Source organism: Bipolaris victoriae (genome assembly GCF_000527765.1).
Source record: "Bipolaris victoriae FI3 unplaced genomic scaffold scaffold_65, whole genome shotgun sequence".
In the NCBI taxonomy this organism is placed as follows: domain Eukaryota; kingdom Fungi; phylum Ascomycota; class Dothideomycetes; order Pleosporales; family Pleosporaceae; genus Bipolaris; species Bipolaris victoriae.
The window spans coordinates 113,449-131,918 of NW_014575327.1; the positions used below are offsets into that span (position 1 = coordinate 113,449).

Consider the following 18,470-nt stretch of genomic DNA (forward strand, 5'->3'; position numbering starts at 1 on the left):
TGCCAGAGCACATGGCATTGCCTGAAGAGTGCCCGGCATTGGATGATCCAAATTATACGAATACGCAATGGCCTCAAACCATCGATCCTCGGTTTTTGGAGCCAGCAGAAGACCATCCAGAAGATGTTTTAGAAGACCTCAATAGAGATCTTTATGAAGATCCATCATGACTGTAGATGATTTTGTTGTTTTCTAGCGGGAGTAATGTTTGGTTTGTTTCTCCCTTGTTGTAACTCATTTTAGATTTAGATATCTTGGATTCAATTTCTGAAAAATACAATTTTTTGATCCCGAAATCTTTTCAGAATGTATGCGCCGCTATAATCCTATGCGTACGGGTCCACTTCACAACCGACTCTGAATCTTCTCCAGCGTATCACCAAGCGCGTATTCCGAAGCCGCAGCTTTGCTCCTCACCTTGTCGCCTTCCTCCTTCGTCACATAACGAGCCTCCACCGCCGGGTTATACGCAAACTGACTGACATGCTTGACGTCGTCATCACTCAACTTGACATTCTTGCCACCATCAGCACGCTTGTACACATTGATGACGACAGCCCCACCCAACCCCAGATTATGCTGCAATGCTACATCTGCGCCCTCAGCAAGCCTGTTGTTAGCCCAGCCACGCAACTGCCATGTCAGTTCTGCGCATTGCGCGAGACCCGTTGCACCAAGCGGATGTCCCTTGCTGATAAGGCCGCCCGAAGGATTGATAATGGGACCTTTACCGCCATACGTAATATCGCCATTACGCACCATCAGATGCGCTTTCCCCTGCTCACTGAACCCCAATCCCTCGAGCAGAATAAGCTCATTGGCCGAGAAGCAATCGTGGAGTTCGGCAACTTTGACGTCCTTGGGATTCACACCAGCTTCCTTCAACGCGGCTTGCGCTGCGCGCTTCGTCATGTCGTAGCCGACGAGGTCCATGGAGGACTTGGAGTAGAGCTGCGGCGTGTCCGTCATGAGTGACTGGCCTGCAATGAGAATAGCCTGGCTCTTGAGATGCGGACGGGCGTCTAGAAACTTCTGGCTCACGAGTACGGCGGCGCCTGCGCCGTCGCTGGTGGGACTGCATTGCAGTTTTGTCAGTGGAAAGTGGATCATGGGCGACTTTTCGATCTGCTCGAGCGTGTAGACGTCTCTGAATTGGGCGTAGGGGTTCCGCGAGCTGTGCTCGTGGCTGATGCGTGCTATTTCTGCAAAGTCGCGGGCTTCGGCGCCGTACTTTTCCATGTACTCTTTGCCGGCGTTGGCGAAGTACTGCGCGTTGGGTGGGGAGTTGCTGATGCCGCGGGTGTCGGCCATCATGCGCATCGACAGGCCCATGGGCGAGGGTCGATCACTGAAGACGGACTTGATGGAGCCTGGTTGCATTTGCTCGAATCCAATCACAAGAGCGCAGTCGATGGCTCCGTTTTTGATCATGGTGCGAGCAAGATGCAGGCCGGTTGAGCCTGTGGCGCATGCATTGTTTGTGTTGTAGATTGGGATGCTACTTGCGAGTCAGTATACTCGAACCATGCTAGTAAAAGTGGAATGCTCGTAGTATCTGACCCGGTCATACCGAATTGGTAGAAGATTCTCTGACCACTCGTCGTGTCGCCATAGCAGTAGCAAGCGACTCCAGTTTCGACATCGTCGTAGTTGATTTGCGCATCCAGCATAGCCTTGACGCCAGCTTCGTAGCCCATTTCCGGGTAAGCTCGGGTCTGTCGGGGCTTGATGAACTTGGTGAGGCCCACGCCCAGCACGTAGGCCGGTACTTCATTCTTGGGTGTCATCTTGAAGCTATTCTAGGAGACTGATGATGCTTTTTTCAAGAGTGTGTGATGATGAAGATGGATAACTATGCTAGGTGTAAAGCTCGCGCGTACTAGAATAGTTGACCTATAAACTGGCTACCATGAGCCGAGGATGTACTAGGCCACCCCCTCATGCACCTACTACCCTACCCCGCATATCCTTACCCGCCCTTGTCTTATTAGTCGACCTACTCGACGTCTGTCGGTCGCTATGCCATCGGAATACCGGTGCAGCCTCATTGACAGTTGACAGACGTAATGTGCCTGTCTGCCATGTGGCAATGCCTGCCCAGGCGCCCTAGCAGGCGTTTAGTAGACCCACATGCCCCAGAAAAAGGACATTACCTAGTATGTACATAATCTCTCTCGTCCCATCCATCGATGTATCCAGACTCATGCTCCATACATGGTAGCCGTGAAGGATATTTTCTTTTTCCATCGATGGAGACCAGATAAGCTCCATCCTGAGACGGTTTCCCACTTATTAAATTAATCTTCTTCGTTAGCAATGCTCCATGCGATTCAAGGAAACAGTCCAATAGCTGACTGGCTGATTATGCGATAGGTTCATGAGTGAAACGGTGTCGGATGTGGCCCCTTCATCCTAGCCATCACCAACACTCCGACCACCCGCTTCCGTCAACAGCTCCAAATCGTTCCTCCTTTCCGATGGTTTCTTGCGCTAAGACTCTTTCTGTCCTCGACAGAGTTTGCCTTCCGAAAAAGCGCCCTGAGATTGCCCGCTGAGCGAGGATAACAATACCACGATGACTTGATCGCGTTCCATTCCAGCCCCTTTCATATTTATTATTCATGTCCTCTTGGCTACTCTGGTATTGTCGATTGTAATTCAGCCCGGCCCTCGCAACGAGCATGTCGAACAACAAAGCGGGCGCATGCTCGAACGCATGCAATCTGTGCGACTTGGTGTTTTTTCACGGCGGCCCACAGGCAATTTCCAGCGGACTCGGCCTTTGTCTCGGCACCTGTTTCGAAACAGCTAGACTCCACCCCGACGACGTCAGAAAAATGCCGAACGGGGCGTTGAAACAAGCAAGCCAGCAAATCGCATTGCCTCGATTGCTGTATCGTGCACTGGCCCTAGTTGCACTTGTATGCTGTGCAATTAACCTCCCACATTGGTGGAAGCGCCAGGAACCATCTTGACATACATAGCGCCGCCCGTGAACCATGATCCTGGACCACCGAAGTCCAGAATACTGTTTTGCATGATCGCAGGGCTGTAATCCGAGCTTGCTTGGTGGGGCACATGTCGGGAATGGCTTTCTCTCGTGGACATGGCAGATTGAGTATGACTTGGCACGCATTGCAAACGGCCTACATATAGAGAAGCACGCCGCGACATCCATGTTCGCTACACGCGCTGTCTCGCTCTACCATTCTTTCACTCTTTCTTTTTTGCTCGTTCCTTTGAACGTTGCTTTCCACTCATTGCACATAGCCTTGACGGCTTCACACTTTCTTGTCGGCAGAGCCACACACACACACAACTCACACTCTCTTTCATATTCCGCTCACAATTACCAAAATGGCTCGTTCGTTCTTTCTTACCTCGGCCCTCTTCGCGCTACGCGCTGTGGCTCAGACCTCTACGGCCTTCACGGATGAGAAGACTGGCATCAAGTTCCAGGGTGTTGTTGGCGACTCAGGATACAGACTTGGTTATGCCATCCCTGAGACTCCTACAACCGACTTCATTGCTCAGATCCAAGCACCCATCACCAATGGAGGTGGATGGGCTGGTCTCAGCATGGGTCAGTCCATGACAAGCAACCTACTCATTGTTGCTTGGCCCAACGAGGGCAAGGTTCTCTCGTCTTTCCGTCAAGTTGATGGTTACACCAGCCCGCCTGTGGTTACTGGTAACTTCTCGATGAAGACAATTCCCGATGGCACATTCGTCACCGACAAGGCCTTCTCATACACATTCCTGTGCTCCAACTGCCTGAGCGACGACTCGTCTCTCGGCCTCGTCATCTCCGAAACTCTCAACATCATGGGCTGGGCCTGGTCAGACAAGGCCTTGACCGATTCGACCACGGCTTCTGCTGGCCTCAACTACCACGACGCCGGCTTTGGCGCTTTTGGTCTGAAGATGTCTGACGCAAAGAGTGCTGATTTCGCTAAATGGGCTGCGCTTGCTGTTGGAGATGCTCCAAGTGGAGGTGCTCCGAGCGGCGGAAACTCCACGGCCCCTGCAGTACCTACAACTCCAATATCCGGCAACACTACTGCTATTGTTGCAAATGAGACCTTCGACTACATCGTTGCAGGAGGTGGTGCAGCTGGAATCATCGCCGCTCAGAGGTTTGCAGAAAGTGGCGCTTCGGTCCTCTTGATCGAGCGTGGTGGTCCTTCATACGCCTTCACTGGCGATGTCAAGACGCTTTCTTGGAACAGCTCTGTCTCTATGTATGATGTGCCCGCATACGGCTACTATCTCAGCGATGTCGGTAGCCCTGCTTACTGTACCGATACTGCCGACATGGCAGGCTGTCTTCTTGGTGGTGGCACTGCTGTCAACGCCATGATGTACGTCAGGCCCCAGGAGCGCGACTTCGACGACAAGTGGCCTACTGGCTGGAAGTGGGCCGATGTCTCCGCTGCCGCAGACCGTCTGTACGAGCGTAACCCTGGACAGACCTACGGTTCCCAGGATGGTGTCCGCTACGACGACGGTGCTTTCACTGTTCTGTCCAAGTTCTTTGCTAGCCAGGGATGGAAGGAGACCGACTTCATCAAGAACCCCAACAACAAGGTCGATGTCTATGGCCACCCACCCTGGAACATTGCCAATGGTATACGCTCCGGTAGTGTCCGAACTTACCTCCCTCTTGCCCAAAAGCTTGACAACTTCAAGCTCATGATGAACACCAACGTTGTTCGAGCTGTCCGCGAGGGTTCTGCTGTTTCTGGTGTCGAGGTTGAGTCTGCTGATGGCAAGCGCGTCATCTACAACGTCAAGGCTGGAGGCCGTGTCGTCCTTTCGGCCGGTGCCATGTCGACTCCTCGTATCCTTTTCAACTCTGGCATTGGCCCTGCTGCTCAACTCAAGACTGTTGCTACCGGCACCACCGGCGTCAAGCTGCCTGCTGAGGCTGACTGGATTGACCTCCCTGTCGGAGCAGAGATCAAGGACCACCCGATCTTCACCGTCCAGTTCAAGACCAGCTCTCCTCTTACTGCCACTGACAAGAAGGCCCTCATCTCTCCCAACCAGACCACCATTGACCTCTTCGCGAAGGGCTCCGGCATGCTTGCCGAGTCTGGTCAGCGCCTCAACTGGTGGTCCTCTGTCAAGACATCCGACGGTAGTGAAGTCTTCTTCCAAGGTACTTGCAACTCGCCTGAGGACGACACTATCCAGATGAAGGTCTACATCACCCACGGCCTGAAGTCTGTCGGTAGCCTCGGAATCAACGCCGCCGGCGCAACCACCTTCATCACCAACCCCCACATGACCTCCAAGGTCGACACTGAAGCCATTACCCTCATGATGGACCGTCTCATCAACATGTCCAAGGGCTCCAACTCGACCTTGTCCCTCATTGCCCCTACCGGCGTCACCAACGTCACCAGCGCCGACCTCATCAAGTCCTTCAAGTCAGGAAGCCACTACGTCGGTACCGCTAAGATCGGCACCAAGGGCGAGCCCGGTGTCGTCGTCGACACCAACACAAAAGTCTACGGAACCGACAACCTCTTCGTCGTCGACGCCTCCATCCACCCCGATCTCCCCACCGGAAACACTCAAGCCATCATCATGGTCGCCGCCGAGGCCGCCGCTGCCCGCATCATGAAGCTCAGCGGCACCCCCAGCACCCCCGTAACCCCAGGATCCAGCAACAGCACCACCCCCGTACCTGAGACCCCGGCTACTTCTGTCGTTCCCTCAGCAGTCCCTACCTCTGCGCCCGTTGAGCTCCCAGAAGCAACCCCGTCTTCCGCACCCAGCGCCCCCGCTGCTTCAGCACCAGCTGCATCCGCCCCCGCCGCAACACCTGCGCCTTCCAAGCCCGCCGAGGCCCCTAAGCCCTCCAGCCCAGCAGCTGGCGCCCCCGGCGCTACAGCAGGAAAGTGGGAGCGCTGTGGTGGCATCGGACACACGGGTCCCACCACCTGCGCTGACGGCTGGAAGTGCGTCAAGCAGAATGATTACTACTCGCAATGCCTTTCCGGTTAAAAAAAACACAAAGAATCAGGAAAGAAAACTTTGTATGAGTGAGTTGAGCGGAAGAAAGTACAAATAAAAAGTATTCATGTACATAACCCCCTTTTTTTCTACTTTTGTTACTATTTGGCTGCGCCTTTTATGTATATTATTTAGCACAGTACATATCAAAGAAAAATGTCTGTGTTTTTTTTGTGACTCGATTTGGAGCTTTGTACTGATGAATCTTGTGATGATGGGGGGTTGAGTGATTTTGCTGGCTGTTCTCCTACTCCAACAATGAGTAAGAAAAAGGGGGTGTACTCTAGTTGATTGTCAAACGGCCTTTGCTCGGATAAACATCAAGTCGGGAACAAGGAATAATAGGGGTATATCCATCGTGTGGCCATCGAAGGGAGGTGTATACCTAGCAATGTAGGAACATTGTTAGCTAAAAAGGGCCACTTGCTCGCTGCCCACTTCTACCGAGTAAATTAACTTTCAGCAACAAGACACGCTATGCAGGCATAGAATTATTCCTTGTTTGGATACACAAACGAATTAGAAATTGTCAAACAACGTGACACAAGTGTATTGGGTATGATAAGAGCCATATGGCAAAAGAACAAAAAAACTAAACGGCATACGAGCCACGGAAAAGGGTGAAAAAAAATTACAAGTAGTTTATAGTTGTGTAGAGACGCATTCCATGTCGTATCCCTCGTGCAGTTGATCGCAATCATGTCTCGGCTCCTAGGCCCTTAGTCCATCAAGTCCATTAGGAAGTGGGTGGGGTGGGGAAGCTCGTCTGGGCCGGTATGCTCCGTAGTAAGCAGTTGGGCTGTCCTGGTGCTTTCTGCAATCGCGTCATTATTGAGTTCAGCGAGCTGGCTTAACGTCTCTTGCATGGCCGCCAACTGCTAGAAATGTATTAGCTCTCTGGACTCTGTGCGCGGCAAGAAAGCAGATAATCCACGTACGGGGATTTGGGTTCAACTCACAGTACCGACAACATCTCTTGCAGGACCAGTGCCGTTGGTTGTGTGGCGCTGAGTACCAGACATAGCGCCTCTGCCGTTGTCTTCCTCCTCTTCCTCTTCTGCCAAAGTGATCATGTCCCGCTGCTCACCCAAGCTGGCAGCAGCACGAGCAATCCTGTCGCCGGCAGCAAGCATTGCTTCGAGGCGGTCAATCTTATCGAGGAGTTGTAAGTTCTCTTTCTCCAGTGGTTCGACACGGGCCAGGTGCTTGCGCACGACTTCACCCTTCATGGTTTCAATGCGGTCTTCGGCTTCCTCAGCAGCCCTGATGGCTTCATCGCGCTCACGTTCGATTGCGCGGATCTTTTCTCCAAGGGCTAACATGTTGGAGCTTTCGGCAGCAGCATCAGCCTTGAGCTTCTCCTGAAGCTGAGAGTCCCAGTACATGTCTCGTTGTTGGGTTGCTTCCTTTTTGGCGGCTTCAAGTGCAGCAGAGTGATTGAAATGTGCTTCTTCCAACTCCAACGAAAGGTCATCATATTTCTTGCGGAGTTCTCGTAGAGCTTCTGACGTGCTAGCCTCCATGCCCGCCATCAACTCAGCAATGGCCTCCTCGTGAGCCTGGTCCATTGACGTCTTTTGCTCGTTAAGATCTTGATGCTGTTTCTGCACAGCCTCGAGCTGATTCCGCAGAGCCTGCATGTCGTTCGAGTGTCCGGCTTTAAATTCCTTTTTCAACAACTCCATCGCATCACTGTGCGCTTGGTCCGTCTCTGCAATCTTTTGCTGCAACTTATCGCACTCCGACTGCAACTTGGATAGAGCCTGCTCGTAATCTGCCTTCAGAGAATCTTTGAGTAAGGCAACAGCATCCTCATGTTCTTTGTCGGCAGCGGTCTTCTCGGCCAGTAGAGCTTCGTACTTGCTTGCAATTTCAGCGTTTGACGACGAACCAGACTGCTCCTTCATGGATGCGAGCTCATTAAGCGCAGCTTGTTTGCCTGCAAGTGCTGCTGCCCTTTCTTGTTCCAATCGCTCGGTGTCGTTTTGCATAATCTCTAGTAAGGCTGCGTATTTCTGCTCGATTTCTACATGCTGAGCCTCAAGCGCCTTGGCATGACTTTCCTCGGCTGCCAGCTGTTTAGCAAGGCTCTCTGCATGAGACTTCTCAAGTTCCGCAAGCCGTGCAGATAGATCATCCCGTTGGCTCTGGAGGTTCTGGATTTCTGCCTTTTGGGCCTCATCATCGCTACCTCGCTCTTGGGTGACAACATCGTATCTCGTCTGGAGATTACTCAAAACCTCCGAAGTGGTCTTCAAGTCTACCTGGAGCTTATCATACTTGGCTTGCAGCTCATCAAGGAGCTGTTTCGACGTAGTATCGGCCTCTTCTTTGAGCGTTGCGATAGTGCGATTGTGTTCAAGATCGGCGGCAACCTTCTCTTGCGCCAGTGTGTCATACTTGGATTGAAGCTCCGCCAGCGCTGACTTGGTAGATTGCTCTGAATCGGCTTCCAAAGCCCGTAGCGTCTGCAAGTGGGTGTTTTCCATGGTACTCTTCTCTTCAAGCAGCGAGTCGTATTTGGCCTGAAGGTCGTTCAGTAGTTGCTTAGATGCGCTTTCTGACTGTGATTTAGAGGCCTCCAAAGCATCTTTGTGCGCAGTTTCCATTGCACCCTTCTCCTCCACCAGCAGATTGTACTTGGATTCGAGTTCCTCAAGGGAGTGCCTCAACTTAATTTCGGATTCTTGCTTCAGAGTTTCAACGGCAGAGCGATGTCCATCTTCCGCTGATTTCTTCTCTTGAATGAGAGTGTCATACTTTGATTGCAGCTCTGCAAGCAACTGCTTTGACTCGCTTTCAGAGTCTTGCTTAAGGGATTCGATGGCACGAGCATGAGAATCCTCCGCGAGCGTCTTCTCTTCCAACAAGGAGTCGTGGCGGGCTTGCAGGTCAACAATGATAGACTGAGACTTGGCGTGAGCATCTGCCGTAGCATCTTTCTCTTCTTGTAACGCGTCCAGTTTGGCCTGCAGATCTCCGCTGGTGGCAAGGTCCTTGCTCATGGTATCAACGCGTGCTTGGAGATCCACGACCAATCCCTGCGAGATGCTGTGGGCTTCTTTCAAAGCGGCCAGTTCGTCTTCGGTGTGCTTGAGCTTCGCGAGAGCGTCATCGCAGTTGCGGGTTGCAGAGGCAGAACTGTCTCGAAGGTCATTGATTTCCTGCTTGAGAGCCTCAATTTCTTGAGATCGCTCCGAAAGTGCTTTCTCATGTTGCTCGGAGTTTCCGTTCTTCTCAGCGACAAGGGAATCGAAGTCGGCCTGCAAAGTGTTCAATCGCCTTGTTGCATCCCCTTCAAGATCCGCTCTCAGGGATTCGATTTCGCGCTCGTAATCTTCGCCAATGACACGCAAGTCTTGTTTGTGTCTCTCATGTAGCGCATCAAGCTCAGACTTGTAACCATCAGCTTTCTTGTTCGCTTCGTCCAAGTTAGTCTGCACTTTTGCAATCTCGGAAGCATGTTGCGAGTCCAGCTGCTGCGAAGCCGTCTCGAGTGTATCAATGGTACTTCGCAAGCCAGCAGCCTCCGCTTTGAGTTGCTCCATTTCGGCAGTCTGGGCGGTGAGTTTATTATTCAAAGCATCTATCTTCTGGGCAAGTTCGTCATTTTCTTCCGTCTTGATCTTGATAGCGGCATCATGCGCATTTTTCAGCTCCTCGATTTCCTTGTTAAGCTTCTCGGCAATCTGAGCACCGTCAGTCGACCCTTGTTGAAGCGCCACAATCTGCTCCTGAAGATCCTCAATAGACTTGACATGTCCTGATAGCTCTTGTTCCTTTGCTCGCAGCTGATCGGCCGTAGTCTTCTGAAGCTCGTCAATCTTGGCTTGCAGCTGTTCAGCGTATTCGTTACGCTCGCTCTCGAGATCTGCGGAGGTCTGATCTGCACGCTGTTGTAGCTTGGTGAGGTCGTCCTGGAGTTGCTTCTGGGTTTCAGCGTGTGTGGCGATTATTTGCTCCTTTGCATGCAATTCATCAGTGTGTTGCTGGTGGATGGTTTGGAGCTCAGTCTGCAGTTGCTCGACGAGTGCCAAATGCTCGGAGGCCTTGGACTCGAGGGATTGTTGTGCTTCTTGCAAAGCTTCCTTGTGCTGTTCCTCTCTACTTGTCACCTGGGCCATGTATTCATCGACGGTCTTGGTAAGCTCGATGATCTTAGCATCACGCGAACGAAGGTTATCCGCCTGGCTTTGCTCAAGCTCGGCAAACTTGGTTTCCAGATTTTCCAACGTCTTCTTGGCAATGTCAAGTTCCTGCGAGAGCTTGTCGCGTTCATCCTTCAACGTCGCTACTTCCTGGGTAAGCTCTTCGATCTGGATCGCTTGCTCGACTAGTTTCTTCTTTTCGTCGTCCCATTGGCGGCCCTGCTGCTCGAGCTCAGCATTCAAGTCGTCTAGCACCTGCTGTAGTTCGAGTGCCTTGGCAGCTTCGGCGGCCTCCCTCTCCTGGGCTGCCTTCTTCTCCACCTCAAGCTGTTGGCTCTGCTCTTCGAGCTGCTTGGTCTCTATGGCAAACTTCTTCTCCATGTCTTGGACCAGGGTCTCGTGGGCGCTTTGCTCAGAAGATGATGTAGCATTGGAGCCGTTTGCAATGAGCCTGTCCTTCTCGGTGATGGCTGCCTGTGCTTCGGCCAGCTGGCTTCGTAGTTTGGTCTTTTCTAGTTGTAGATTGTCCACCTCACGGCTGAGGTCGTCGCACTGTTCCTGCAGCTTGTCGCGAAGGCTGGTTTCCTTGAAGAAGTCCTGCATGATCTGGGCGCTCCGCCTTTTCATCTCCACATCCATCTCGGCAGAGCCCGTCGGCGCGGTATCCGGTCGGGGTGAACTCTCGCCGAATTTCGCCAGGGCGGCTTTGACGGGTCCAAGGGCAGATTTGCGCACCTCGACTTCTGCATCGGAGGCGGCATTGCGGCTAAGGGTGGAGGCAACGAGGCTTTCTCTACGTAGAGGAGTTAGCATGCGGTATACGGGGGCATGGCAGGGAGAGGTTTGTACGTTTCTTCTGCTGTGTCCTCGGGTTCAGAGGCTGCTGGCGGGGGAGGGGCAGAGGCAGGGACTGATAGCTTCTTGGCCTGTCCTGCAAGCGCCTTTGGGCCAGTAGCTGTCGTGCGCGCAGCGGCGGCAGCAGAAGCAGTGGTAGCAGCGGCAGTAGGGCGCGTGCTCGGTGGCCTAGCGGAGGGACCGAGGGAAGCACGGGGGGCGCGGGTTGTTGCTGCATCTGCAGCAGCGCGCGTTGTCGAGGGTCGCTTTGCGGTGGCTGTCGCAGTCGCAGCCGAAGACGAGAGCGAAGGCCTGGATGTTGGCTTTCCGGGGGATGGTCGAGCAGCTGCAGTAGACGCGACAGCCGGCTTGCGCACTGGTGGCTTCTTCTTGCTTTCCTCTCCCGATGTTACTGATGATAGATCTGGGTCTTGGTCCGAGGCAGTCTTGGACGACGAAATTGTTCTACGCGCAGCAGTACCGGGAGCTGGACGCGTAGGGGGCTTGCTGAGGCTGGATCCTCCTACAGCGCTGGCGCGGGTGGTGGAGGCTGCGGGGGGCTTGACAGCGCTCGTCGAGGTGCGCGTCGTGGTAGTTTGAGCTGGGGCTGCCGGCCGGCGAGCAGTAGCTGTAGTGGCAGTAGTAGTGCTGGAGACGGTGGGCCGACGAGGAGCGGCGCCATCTTTGGAGGCGGGCGAAGGGCCATGGGAAGCCATCTTGCGCCGGACTGACGACGTCGGGGTTGAAGGTGCGGGCAGCTTTTTTGGCTGCGGACTCCCGGCTGGCAGGCTTTCCGGCCCAGCGTTCTCCATGCGGCGCAGATGCGGCTCAGGGGCCGGAACTGATCAGTGCGCGGTGCGGGCGACAGGCGTCAGACGGCCAGAGAGCAGAGCGGGTGGGTGAATGTTGTGGTGCCCAGAGGGTGGAGCGAGCGACGGTGTTGGTGAATGGATGGCAGCGTAGTGGACAGAAGAGCATGCAGCTCGACCAAATCTGTCGTCATGCTAGTCATAGTCATGGCCGTGCTGCAGACACACGGACAGCTACCTGACAGTTGGAGTGAACCAAACCACCCTCTCAGTCTCCTGTTGACCATTCATGGGCCTACACGTCGCATGGCGTCGACTGCATGAACTTGTCGCACTTTGCATCGCGCCCAGTAGAATGCCCGACTTGTATCGTTATACGTACGCGGCCTGCAGATCCACCCCCGTGCCGTAGTCAGGAACAAGCTCCACCAAACCTGCCTTGATACTAGTCAATCTAACCTCAGCCTATCACTAGACTATCCGACTTGAAGTTGATTGTAAGTGCCCCTCCACTGACCATGGTGGCCTCGGGTACAAAGGACCCGTCCCCTGGTCTTAACATACTACTTACTGATAACCTACTAAGGACCTGAAGAGGGGTATACTGTAGCTCTTATCATTCTTTGTTACATCTTCAAGCGACAACCCCGTGAATGCTCAGATCCCTCAAAAACACATTCGCCGTTGATCGGTCATTCTAGCTGCTCCGTTCTAGTTTCTATTCCATCTTGGTTATTCTGCTTCTGGTAGTGGTTGTAGTGTACCAAGGTGTATCTTAGTCCTGGTCACGTGAACCATGCGCTAACCTAAGACGGTTATCTCCAACATGCTCCCATGTAAGTAGTGCTTACTGAACTAGACCAATCCTATGGACAACACCAGAGCGTCCTTGTACCAAGTAGCTCTCACCACTTTGTGAGTCCAAACTCCGGATTCACCGCAATGGCCATGACTTGTATTTGCTGCATGATTTTCGGTCATTTCCTTGCTAGCATCACTCTTTGTAGCTTCTGTGCTCATTCGTCAACATGTTATTTGGCTCGTCGTCTTCGGTTACCAGCTACCGTTTTGCATCGTTTTATCTGCCCATACCACGCATACTGCGTCTGATCTTGAGATACGAAAAGAACAAATCTATGTATAAAAGTGCTGCTGCTGCTGCTGCTGCAGTTAAAAACAACAATAGCGTGATGAGGGTTTCATGTGCAGCGGACTGAGAAACTCTAAGCAACAATCAAGAAATATACTTATCCAGAGTCATGCAGTGCAGCTTGAAAAAGCCACCGGATGCATTGGACGATCTTACTACGTATGCCGAACTTCACGTCATCGGCGACTCCGATGTAACAAAGTATATGCAAACATCCGTCTGCCCACAAACTTTCGGCCAGTTATGCACTTATGTAAGAATGCATGTCGCAAGTTACTTGCGACACTTTGGCTGACTAAATGTTTGCGATATATGTGAACCCTACTGTTGGGTAAGCTGCGTCTGTTTTCCCATCCCCACAGCATCAGCAAGGTGAGACTATAAAAAGGAGGAGGATTCTCGCTAACGACCTCATCAAAAGGCCAAACACTTCTCCATCTACTACATATCATTCATCTTATCTGACAATGCGTTTCTCTGCTCTTGTCACGCCCATCCTAGTCGGACTTGCCCTGGCCGCACCCACTCCTAGAGCGGGAGGTAATACACTTGCAGTCTCTTATATACTGAAAACATCTGGAAATAACTAACAAACTCTTTTCAGACCTTGAGCGCTTTGATGCTTTGACGACTGTATCTGAAAAACGAGGCCTTCAGTTTGCCGATGATGATATCAACAAGCGAGCTCCCCGTGAGGAAGATAAACGAGGCCTTCAGTTTGCCGATGATGATATCGACAGGCGAGCTCCCCGTGAGGAAGACAAACGAGGTATCGTACGGGAAGATAAACGAGGCATCGTACGGGAGGATAAACGAGGTGTCGTACAGGAAGACAACGGGGATATAATCCAAAAGAAGTGAAATAGATATGGAGATAACACTCGTTGTATCAGAAAGATATAAAATTCTGGAACTAGCAGAGTAGTAACACCATATCGTCACCGTGACGTGCAATCCTCTCTCTATACTTAGACGTGCTTTCCTTCAATAGTGTCTGATGAATATTTCTATCATGCTACAATCAAAGAGAAGATGAATGCCCATGTTCTTTTTATTATCTGCACTTCTTCAGTTACTGCAAATTGTTCTAGACCGGCACTTGTAAAGACACTTTCACTCCACTGGACTGGTTTGAGAGCCTATGTCTGAATTCTCCGTCTGGTCCATATGCGACTGTATCGTTCCGTACTTTCAAAAACATGCTCAGAGAGCAACACTTTCCACACCGCACAGTATCGTGAGATTATGGATGGTTATTGGGTTGAGATGCCCAAGTCCAGAAACCTTTTTCGAAATCCTGCTTGAAGTCCTCCCAAGTAATAACATGGTGTCGATTCACTGAGCGGTGGGATGATCACCCGAGTGTGATGTATGGGTACCTCTTCCTGAAACTCACCAACGATGCGGTCAGCAATAAGCAGTGTAAGCATCACACCTATCGGTCCGATCTGGCTCCGAACAATACCGAAAGTTTGTAGCTCTCATATGAGAATCCTGAAGTAACTCGAGAAATGCGGATCTTATGTTTTCCGGACGTCTACACTCGTTTAGAGCGATTTCTCGTGAAATGTCAGCTTTGAATCTCGTGTATAGTATACGTAGATCCGTATCTTGGAGGTTGGCACCTAAATACTACGCAAAGCTCACTCCGCTTTCCATAATATTGGCCTTTCCATAACCGATCTATTACAGATATCAAAAAAGAAAGCAGCAGAAGTTCTCGCTCAGTGCATACACAATTTATTGTGTAGTCAGCCGATCTGTCCATGAAATTCCGCCGTCACCCGGTTGCCGCCGTCTACAAATGGCGTCATGAACCTTATCTTTTTGATTCATCCATCGCTTACACAGTGCACTGTTCGCCGACCACACATTCCGTGAGGAGACCATGGGAGGATGACGGCATTTAGTGCATGGATATCAGCCAAATAGGAATGGTTCAAACTGTATTTATGCCGTTGATGCATTACCGGATGCTTTACCCAAGTGCAGATGAAGGTAGTACTAAACTACCGCAGTCGGGTTATGTGTATTTACATTGTCCATTGGCAGCGGGAGTTGTCAAGCTCGGTTATTTTCCCAGCTCACCACGGTCTAACAACTGTCCCAACGACTCCGGAGGTAGTCAGCCGATCTTCAAGCTTCACGGTACTAGATACTCTGAAACTTTTGAAATCATCAAATCATTTCTTACAACTCGTTCCCGATCCTCGAGATCGCAATGCCAGATCAAGACAAAGAAAATGACGAGGCGACTGCTTTTCTCCATGATGAGGATGAGGTGTCGCAAACAGGAAGATGGGTTGCTTCACAAAGCCATTACCGACGTTGGTGTTGTTTAACAGCCGTTAATTTGTTGCTGTTTTTGGCATTCACCGTCATAAATCTTACTATTTGGTCTCGTCGCGGTCCCAGTTCCTGGCAAACAGACTTCCCAGACGCACGCAAGGCCGTTCAATACGAGGAACAGACATATACTGGAGCTTTAACTTACGATGCGACCCAGCGTCGAGTTATCCGTCTACACGACGCAAAAGTGGAATACTTCGGACCGCCAAGTCCAGAAATAGAGCAAGCGTGGGAGGAGTTGCTACACGGCATGTACCAAACTCAACCGAAAATATGCATAACCGTGCATTTCTGATTCTAATATTGGGCTTAGGTGAATTTCCGACTATGAGCAAGAAAGAAGCTACGCCATTCTTGGACGATTTGACACCACAGCGCAAGGATGGAGAATACCATTTCGAGTAAGACAAATCCACCTCTGGCTTTTATCCATGAAAGAATCATCTCTAACAGATTTGCTCAACCTTCCCAGGCCCGACGTTTTCCATTCCCTTCATTGTCTCAACGCCATACGTAACGAGATCCAACCAGTGCTCTACAATGTTTCCAATGAGGACAACGCTCACTCTCAAACTGAGCGGAAAATAGCAGAGAAAATCGGTGACCCCATGTGGAACGTAAAACATATGGAACATTGTTTGGACCGCATCCGACAGGCCCTTATGTGCCACGGCGATCTGACTCCGTCTCCTCTTTATTCATGGCCGGGATTTCCACTCTCTCTAGGGAGGTCAGGAGCACATACTTGTCGAAAATGGGAACCTATTCGGGAATGGATGAATGAGAGGGCTAGCAATGGTAAAGCTCTTCACGAACGATGAAACAATCGAACTAGTGTGCATCCACTCGTAACGGGAAAAGCAACGTAAGCAAACAAATCATAGGTACTCCTATCTTAAAGCCACATAACCTCTCCACGCGCCTGAAATCTTACTATATCTACCTCGTATTGCATATCCAGACTATTTATAAACCACTACATTTATGATTATATCCTAGCTCATATTCTGTTAAGCTTGTTTCTGAGCTAATCTCGGATCTCATTTCTCGGCTTATTTTTTCTAGCTTATTTCTCAGTAGATATTTTAGTGTTCTTTACGTGACTAGGCGCTATCTAAAAACAGAGATTCCTAACATGTTAGTATAAGTAAGGCTAGTCAGCGTGGAGCTTCTTAGAGATAATGAAATCGCGTTTCTTCTTGTACGAGAATCCTCTCTAGGGCTAATTGTAATATGTAGCTAAAGCTATAAGTAAAGACTCAAAGAAAACTGTATTTATATACAGATTTTTAGAAACAGTCCTCGTAATCTCAGAGTTACTTTTGGTTTTTAGAGGGAGAGAGATTCAAACTCCCAATCTTGCGAATTCCTTTGAATTGCAGTAAAAGAAATTTAGTCTCTGGAGGAAAACCCACTGCGCCACCCCTCCCTGACTCTTTGATAACCCTTCTAAAGGCCTATTATCGTTCTACCTAGAAGAATGTAAGCCTAGGTTAAGTGATTTTTTTTACTTAATAAAACATGCTGGCACATGTCGGCACACAGCCGCCTGAACCTGCGCCTTTGCAGCAAGCTGTTCCACCACCCTATGTTTGTTAGTGTTCTTCTGTATACTGTGTTACTGGGGAATCAAGCACATACGGGGCACTCAATGCAAGTCGCACGCTTATCCAGGTGCTGGCCTACTTCGATGTTACTATCGATCACGAGAGCAGAAGCAGTAGCTGCAGTAAGAAAGATAGTGACGAGAGTGGTGAAATTCATGTTGGCAGATGTTTATTTGAGCCTGTAAAGTGGTTATTGTGAAGTAGATAAGATAATTGATGACTATAGAAGGTAGAACTGTAGGGTAAGTTGAACTTATATAGATTTGACTAGCTAAACGAGCCAAAAAAGGGGCCAGGAGAGATTGCCAGGTATAACGAAGTAGCTGCTGGCCAGAGAATTTTCATGTATTTGATTTTTGACAATCTGAACGATTGGCTCAGGATCCGTCATGCTGGATCAAGCTGAGATAGTGGCTCATTTTTGCAAACCAGTCAATGCCTCCACTTCTTGGGCAATACTGCCAAAAGCCATCGCTCGCTCTCCATCCGGCTCCGACACGACGGTCGGCTTACCCCGATCCGCATTCTCACCAATACTGCCATGTAAGGGAATCTCGCCAAGCATGTTTAAATCATACTTATTGCACATGTCCCTGATATTCTTCATGCTTCCAAACACCTCATGTACATCTCCGCATCCTGGGCACTTGAAGCCCGCCATGTTGCACACAAGACCCAGCAGCTTTACGTCGACTTTTCGAAACAGCTCGATACCTTTTGCGGCATCCTTGAGAGATAGGTCTTGAGGTGTAGAGACAATAACAGCGCCGTCTAATATCAGTTGCTGGGTGATGGTGAGCTGTACATCTCCAGTCCCAGGTGGCATGTCAAGAACCAGGATGTCCAGACCACCCCATTCGACTTCATGTAGCAGTTGCTGCATAGCTTTCATGACCATTAGACCACGCCAAGCCACCGGTGAGGACTCTGGGATGAGGTAACCCATGGACATGGACTTGAGGCCATAGTTAGAGAGGGGTATGAGTTGGTTGTCTGGTAGGCAAAGTCAGGACGTGTCAGTGTGCTGGGGCGCGCTCGTGACTGACTGGTAGACAGTCGAGGTTCGCCAGATAGGTTGAGCAAAGTCGGTATGGATGGGCCAAATATATCAGTATCCAATATACCAGCTCTGTAACCACGCCGCGCGAAGCTCAATGCCAGGTTCACTGAAACTTGGTTTTAGCGTGTGGTCGTCGGTTATGGCGTAGACATTAGTCCAGCATACCGGCAATGGTGCTCTTTCCAACACCACCCTTTGCCGATGAAACAGCAATCACTTTTTTCACATCTTTGATGCTCCGTTTCTGTGGCAATCCTCGTTGCATCCGAGGCATTTGCGGCGGCGCGCCGGAGCGCGGAAGGCCCTGCGCCAGACATCAGCCACTGCGCCCGCCTGCATGTTCACCACAACATACAAGGGGGTTCTCATGCTGCAAACACCGCAATGTCGAAAAAAGCCGTGGTTTCAACATCATTTTGAGGTGCAACACGAGTTGCGGAGTTGGTAGCGGAGGTGACGCGCATCGGTAAAATGAAACGCCGACATCTTTTG

At 50.9% G+C, this 18,470-nt stretch overlaps 8 protein-coding genes across 8 annotated transcripts; 4 read left to right on the top strand and 4 right to left on the bottom strand.

Annotated features, from left to right (window-relative positions):
• Nucleotides 1-11: 11 nt before the first annotated feature.
• On the top strand, nt 12-170 carry COCVIDRAFT_104298 (hypothetical protein; the record flags this gene model as incomplete). Its single annotated transcript, XM_014699221.1, has 1 exon — nt 12-170. One exon carries the CDS (start codon nt 12-14, stop codon nt 168-170), a length of 159 nt encoding a protein of 52 aa, XP_014554707.1.
• Nucleotides 171-345: 175 nt separating this feature from the next.
• COCVIDRAFT_104206 (hypothetical protein) lies at nt 346-1,787 on the bottom strand (the record flags this gene model as incomplete). Its single annotated transcript, XM_014699222.1, has 2 exons — nt 346-1,498; nt 1,561-1,787. The coding sequence occupies 2 exons, from the start codon at nt 1,785-1,787 to the stop codon at nt 346-348; spliced, it is 1,380 nt and encodes a 459-aa protein (XP_014554708.1).
• Nucleotides 1,788-3,357: 1,570 nt separating this feature from the next.
• Nucleotides 3,358-6,012, top strand: COCVIDRAFT_17631 (carbohydrate-binding module family 1 protein; the record flags this gene model as incomplete). Its single annotated transcript, XM_014699181.1, has 1 exon — nt 3,358-6,012. One exon carries the CDS (start codon nt 3,358-3,360, stop codon nt 6,010-6,012), a length of 2,655 nt encoding a protein of 884 aa, XP_014554667.1.
• Nucleotides 6,013-11,526: 5,514 nt separating this feature from the next.
• On the bottom strand, nt 11,527-11,685 carry COCVIDRAFT_104219 (hypothetical protein; the record flags this gene model as incomplete). The annotated part of the gene is made up of 1 exon (XM_014699223.1): nt 11,527-11,685. One exon carries the CDS (start codon nt 11,683-11,685, stop codon nt 11,527-11,529), a length of 159 nt encoding a protein of 52 aa, XP_014554709.1.
• A 1,744-nt stretch (nt 11,686-13,429) lies between these two features.
• COCVIDRAFT_28283 (hypothetical protein) lies at nt 13,430-13,823 on the top strand (the record flags this gene model as incomplete). Its single annotated transcript, XM_014699224.1, has 2 exons — nt 13,430-13,502; nt 13,567-13,823. 2 exons carry the CDS (start codon nt 13,430-13,432, stop codon nt 13,821-13,823), a joined length of 330 nt encoding a protein of 109 aa, XP_014554710.1.
• Nucleotides 13,824-15,183: 1,360 nt separating this feature from the next.
• COCVIDRAFT_39456 (hypothetical protein) lies at nt 15,184-16,132 on the top strand (the record flags this gene model as incomplete). The annotated part of the gene is made up of 3 exons (XM_014699225.1): nt 15,184-15,559; nt 15,625-15,712; nt 15,784-16,132. The coding sequence occupies 3 exons, from the start codon at nt 15,184-15,186 to the stop codon at nt 16,130-16,132; spliced, it is 813 nt and encodes a 270-aa protein (XP_014554711.1).
• A 690-nt stretch (nt 16,133-16,822) lies between these two features.
• On the bottom strand, nt 16,823-17,075 carry COCVIDRAFT_28284 (hypothetical protein; the record flags this gene model as incomplete). The annotated part of the gene is made up of 2 exons (XM_014699226.1): nt 16,823-16,897; nt 16,953-17,075. The coding sequence occupies 2 exons, from the start codon at nt 17,073-17,075 to the stop codon at nt 16,823-16,825; spliced, it is 198 nt and encodes a 65-aa protein (XP_014554712.1).
• A 258-nt stretch (nt 17,076-17,333) lies between these two features.
• On the bottom strand, nt 17,334-18,390 carry COCVIDRAFT_104249 (hypothetical protein; the record flags this gene model as incomplete). Its single annotated transcript, XM_014699227.1, has 4 exons — nt 17,334-17,911; nt 17,965-18,084; nt 18,144-18,282; nt 18,334-18,390. The coding sequence occupies 4 exons, from the start codon at nt 18,388-18,390 to the stop codon at nt 17,334-17,336; spliced, it is 894 nt and encodes a 297-aa protein (XP_014554713.1).
• Between the last annotated feature and the right edge of the window lie 80 nt (nt 18,391-18,470).